Consider the following 5,384-nt stretch of genomic DNA (forward strand, 5'->3'; position numbering starts at 1 on the left):
TTGGCCAACCATGATGGGAAGCGAATCGTCTCATCGCGTGGAGAAAGGCTTCGGCTGACATACTCTCGACGATTTCTAAATGGATAGCCCGTACTGTAGCACAAGTGAAAATTGCACCCCAGGCTTTAACACTCTTGTTTCTCGAAACTTTAAGACTGAATGGACCGAACAGATCCACGCCATGCAGTTACTGTAAATGGTGGGGAAAATGGTTTCACTCGCTCTCGAGGAAGGTCTGCCATCAAGGTGGAGTGGGGTCGCTGACGAAACTTACGACATATCAAACAGTTCTTGATGATTTTCTTTACCATACGCCGTCCGCCAATAATCCAATACTCACGTCTACTTTCAGAAAGGCTTCTTTCACAGCCAGCGTGGCAAACTTTCTCGTGGAATTCTTCCATTATTAACTTTGATACGTGGTGGTTTCCGGGTAACAGGATGGGATGTGTTTGATCATAGGGAAGGGAAGCTCTCTTGAGGCGTCCACCAACTCGGATGATGTCGTTCTCGACGAAGGGTACAAGATCCTTGCAATGATTTTTCCAGTCGACTATCGTGCTCTGTGCTCTTCGAATCCAGAATTCTTTGGCCTCGTTTAATTCACCAGGTTGAAGAGGACCCAACTCTATCCTCGACTTATCTTGTACACTGACTCGAGCGTTACGACCAAAACGGATACAATAAGCCGTAATTCTGACTAACCGTTGCCAATTTGAATACTTCTTTGGATCAATACATGGGGTTTCGGGATTGACACTGCCCACAATTTTGGGTTTCTTTCTTTCTGTGTCATTCTCTGTATCAGTTTCCACGCTCTCGTTTGGCCATTCACTTTCTGGCAACTTAAGGAATTTCGGTCCTTGAAACCATCGACCAGGCATGTCTTTGACTTTTATTCCTCGGCTTAGATCATCTGCCGAGTTCAAGGCGGAAGGAACATGTTGCCAATGACTTGACTCCCACGTTGACTGTATCTCAGCTACACGAACGCCCACGAACGCTTTCAACATTGTAGAATCGGACTGCAATCAATGCAAAACTATCTTTGAATCGGACCACAGCTTAACCACTTCTGGCTTCGTCTTAAACTCGTTGTAAATGGTAGTTGCCAATCTCGAAGCAACCAATGATGCCATAAGTTCTAATCGTGGAATAGTTGCCTGACGTAAAGGGGCAACTCTAACTCTCGAGGCGATTAGACTCACTTTAGGACCTTTGGAAGTAGGCCAGAGAAGATAAGCTACTGCTCCATAAGCTGTAGCACTTGCGTCGGCGAAAACGTGCAATTCGGATGGTCCACAAATCTAGCGAGGACGTAAACAACGTGGGATTGCAATCTCATTTAACTCTTCCAGCTCTCTGAAAAGTTTGTACCACAAATCGCGCATTTCATCAGGCAATGGATCATCCCAGTCGTACTTCTTTGCCTTCCAAATTTCTTGGAGAGCAACTCTTGCCTTGATGGTTACCACGGAGGTCTAACCCAGAGGGTCAAACAGACGTGAAATTCTCGAAAGAACTGTTCGCTTTGTTAACGCTTCTTCGTCATTTATCTTCTTTACCGAGAAACTAAACTCATCCGACTGCGGATTCCAGTTGACTCCTAAGGTTTTGATTCCCTCTTCACCGTCAAGGTTAACTTCGTTTGTCGCTGTACTTCCTTTATTTAGCTCAATCTCGTCCTGCTTTGAATTCCTTTCTTCAGGACTTGAAACGTCCTTGTCTCTTTCGTCTTCACTTGGCGATGAAACGAACCATTCCTTTATTTTAAAGCTTCCTGTAGCCAACACACTGTCGACTTCGTTTATGCTTTTCTCTGCTTCGCTTTTTGAATTCGTTGAATTGATGAGATCATCCATGTATCGGTCACGTTTGAGAATCACAGCAGCTCGTGGATACTGAGACTCGTCTTCATTCGCAATTCTGATCATAACAAAGCTTGCCATGTCAGGTGATGGTTTGTCTCCAAACGTAACTCTTTGAAGCGCATAAACCTTTGGATCGCGACTTTCATCCAAATCTCTTCATAAATAACGATGGACCAGCGTGTCTTCTTTTGGAAGGAGGATTTGCAAATACATTTTCGAAATATCTCCGACGAGACCAACGAGATCTTCTCTAAAGCGTAATAACACTCCAAGCAGATTTCCAATTAGGCAGGGACCTTTGTAAAGGAACGAATTCAACGACACACCATGATATTGACAAGCAGGGTCAAATACGACTCTCAAGGGGGTACTCTTTTTCTCCGGTCGATAAACTCCGTGATGAGGCAGGTAATACTCCGGTTTATCTTTGTCTTCGACTTCTTCTTTCGATAACTGACGCGACCAACCATTTCTCTCGTATTCGTTCATGACTTCATGGTACAAACGAGCTTTATCACCGTTCTTTCGCAAACTTCTTTCCAGCGAATGCAACCTTTTCTCGGCAAGAACATAGTTATTGGGTAGAAAACCCTTATCTTTCTTCCAAGGAAGACCAATTTCGTATCTTTCTCCCCTTTTCTTACAGGAATTCTCCATTAACTCGATCGCCTTTCTATCTTCAATTGACATAGCTGATTCGGGACATTGATACTGAGGGGCTTGAATACCGAGGGTTTCGAACTCGTAGAATTTTTCAAGATTAACAGGTTGGACCAGACGTACTGAGTATATGTTGGATGTCTTCTTTGAACTATCAGCACCAATGACAAACCAGCCAACCTTTGTTCGTTTCGCGACAGGCTCAAACTGACGACCTTGACGCACTTCATCTTCTGCGTGTAAATGACTGTACTGGACTCCCAAGATAAGATCGATTGGACCAGCTTTATGCGCAAATTCGACGTCTCGAAGATGGGTGAACGACTTCAGCTACGACCGATCCAAACGTGGAACACTTAGAACAGTTCTCGCAATCTCATGGGCTTCAATTTTATGCTCTTCAGAACCGTTTAGTGCTGAGATGGAAAATGACACTCTTCTGCTTTCTGGCTCGTCGACTTTCTCTCCTCCAACTACAGCTAGACTTATCTTCTCTCGTTTTCCTTGCAAGCCAAGAGATCGTGCAAAATCCTTTCTTATAACCGTTGTACCCGCCCCGCTATCCATGAGTACATTTCCTTCGCGTGTTCGACCGTTTGGCGCTTTAAAACAAACTCTGACGACTGGTAGAATGCTTCCTCTGTCTAATATAGATGACATAGCTCCCATCGTCCCAGGTTCTTCGTGCAACAGTTGGTGGTGCATACGGGTGCATCCGTCTTTCTCACATCTTTTCTTAGATCTACACTCCTTCGACGTATGTCCTTTGTTTAAACACGAGAAGCACAATCTTGCATTCTTCGCTAAGGTCAAGCGTTCTGGAACCGTGGAATCAGCTAGGGTGGGACACTCTACGACTTTGTGATCTCCATCACACACGAAGCATTTCAAGGTTTTTTGTGCTGAATGTATGCCATTTCTGTCCTTTCCATCGCCTCTTCGCGTGTCGTACTTGGGGGGTCTTAGCGTTACGTCGCCAAAATCAGGATCAAACTCCGCCTTAACTTGTTTTCTGAGGAAGGTGGCTATATCGTTAATCGTTGGGGCTCGCTGCTTGTCTCTAATCTCTATAACAACGCCTTTCCATTTTTGGATGAGATAATCCGGTAATCTCATTACTATCTTTCGCAAATTATCACTCGCGTTTACGTCAGCGAAGTACTTGACTTGATGCATCGTCGCCACGCAATTAACTAAATCGATCGAAAGTTCTCGAAGCGCATTCCTGTCATTCCTTTGGATTTTATCACCTTTGGTAAGCCGATTTACCAAACAACGTGCATTTGTGCTTGGCTGTCCGAACTGTTCCTTTAAAATCTTTAATGCCGTTGCATACATAACGCCCTTGGAACCAACACCTGAGATCGCGCGTTCTGCGTCTCCAGTAACATGCATTTTTAGCTGAATCATTCGCCTATCGTCTGTCAAATGTGGTTTGTCGTGAATATGGATTTTGAACCGGTCTATGAAATCAGCATAGACAAGCGCGTTGCCGCTAAATTTAGGAAGTTTGATGGTCGGTATATCCCTACTGGCTTCTAATTTATAAAGTGCATCAGCTATTGACACGGCTTGTGACACTTCAGGCAATACGGTTTCCTTAAACTCTGTCAAATCGTCTATCCATGCATCAAAGGGACGGGAACTTGTTGTAGATGGCGCTGGGTTTGGATTTAAACTAACTCGTGTTGAAATGGGGCAAACTGGGGGGGTTTCGTTTACTGGGGAGGATTCGTTTGCTTGTGGAACTACATTTTCTTGTGGGGATTCATTCACTTGTGGGATTATATTTACTTCGTTTGCTGGAATGTTGTCCGTATTTGTAGACCGAGTTTCAGGCTCTTCAAGAGGCGGCATATCTTGCATACTTTGCATATTTTCCGTGGTACTTGGGATTTGGGATGCCCCCGGCATTGAAAGTGTACTAAGATACAGTTCAATTTCTTCTTCTATCGAATAAACGTCATTCGTTAATTCATTTTCCCATTTATCTAGTGCTGCTGTTTGCGTTTCGTCTGCGAAATCGTACAATTGCGTGTGCAAATCGCGTGCCTTTCCAAAATCGCATCTCAGTTCCCTTATCTCCTTATCAAATCGTTTTTTGTTCTCACTGTTCTGTTGAATGTACTCCTTAATACGTTTTATGGAACGGGTTATCCTGGCTCTTAACTGCTTTCGCTTAGTTTTAATTGTACTCTGAAGTTCAGGGGTTTCGGCTACAGAGGCTGATTCTGAGTCCGACATTTCGTAATAACTCTCTGATTCTCAAATTACTTGTACCAAACACTCTCTTTGCCTACTAAACGGCACACATATCCTTCAGAAGTTGTTTGGCACTGCTACTTTAAACGCAAGTCGAACGGGAATTTCTTTAATATTTATTGAAAATATATTCTATAGAAAAGATTAAGTTTAACTATATATAAGTAAAAGGTATAAAGATACATGCATTCCAATCATTTTCTTAGTTCATACGATGAATCAAACTAAACTTAAACATTAACATAAACACTAATCACACTACAAACATACATGCAAACAGATAAAGTTCAGTACCTGAAGGGTGGATCCCCGTAGGACTTTGTCTAACACAACTATTTGTAAATCAACCGTTCGTTCTATCTCGTACTTCTCCTGACGCTTAACTGATTAGCAGTCACTCGTACAGTATCCTTTTATTAACTTAAACATAACTAGATATATTTATTACATTAAAATTAATTTGATTATGATGGAATTTGTTGGCTATTCAAACCAAGAGCTAAATCCCAACAAGGCTACAGGACCCGATATTATACCTCCTATTGCTTAACGAAGATAGCAGAAGAAGTCTTCTATGCTTAATGCTAGCCT

General features: G+C 42.9%; 1 protein-coding gene across 1 annotated transcript; it reads right to left on the reverse strand.

Annotated features, from left to right (window-relative positions):
• Positions 1–2,851: 2,851 nt before the first annotated feature.
• On the reverse strand, positions 2,852–5,202 carry LOC114543247. Its single transcript, XM_028562316.1, has one exon. The coding sequence runs from the start codon at positions 4,773–4,775 to the stop codon at positions 2,862–2,864; it is 1,914 nt and encodes a 637-aa protein (XP_028418117.1). The 5' UTR covers positions 4,776–5,202; the 3' UTR covers positions 2,852–2,861.
• Between the last annotated feature and the right edge of the window lie 182 nt (positions 5,203–5,384).

The sequence above is a fragment of the Dendronephthya gigantea genome, unplaced genomic scaffold (genome assembly GCF_004324835.1).
Source record: "Dendronephthya gigantea isolate DGI-Jeju-01 unplaced genomic scaffold, DenGig_1.0 000424F, whole genome shotgun sequence".
In the NCBI taxonomy this organism is placed as follows: Eukaryota; Metazoa; Cnidaria; class Anthozoa; order Malacalcyonacea; family Nephtheidae; genus Dendronephthya; species Dendronephthya gigantea.

Excerpts from the sequence above, each read along its gene's own strand:
- LOC114543247 (XM_028562316.1), bottom strand. The coding sequence starts at position 4,775 with ATGTCGGACTCAGAATCAGCCTCTGTAGCCGAAACCCCTGAACTTCAG.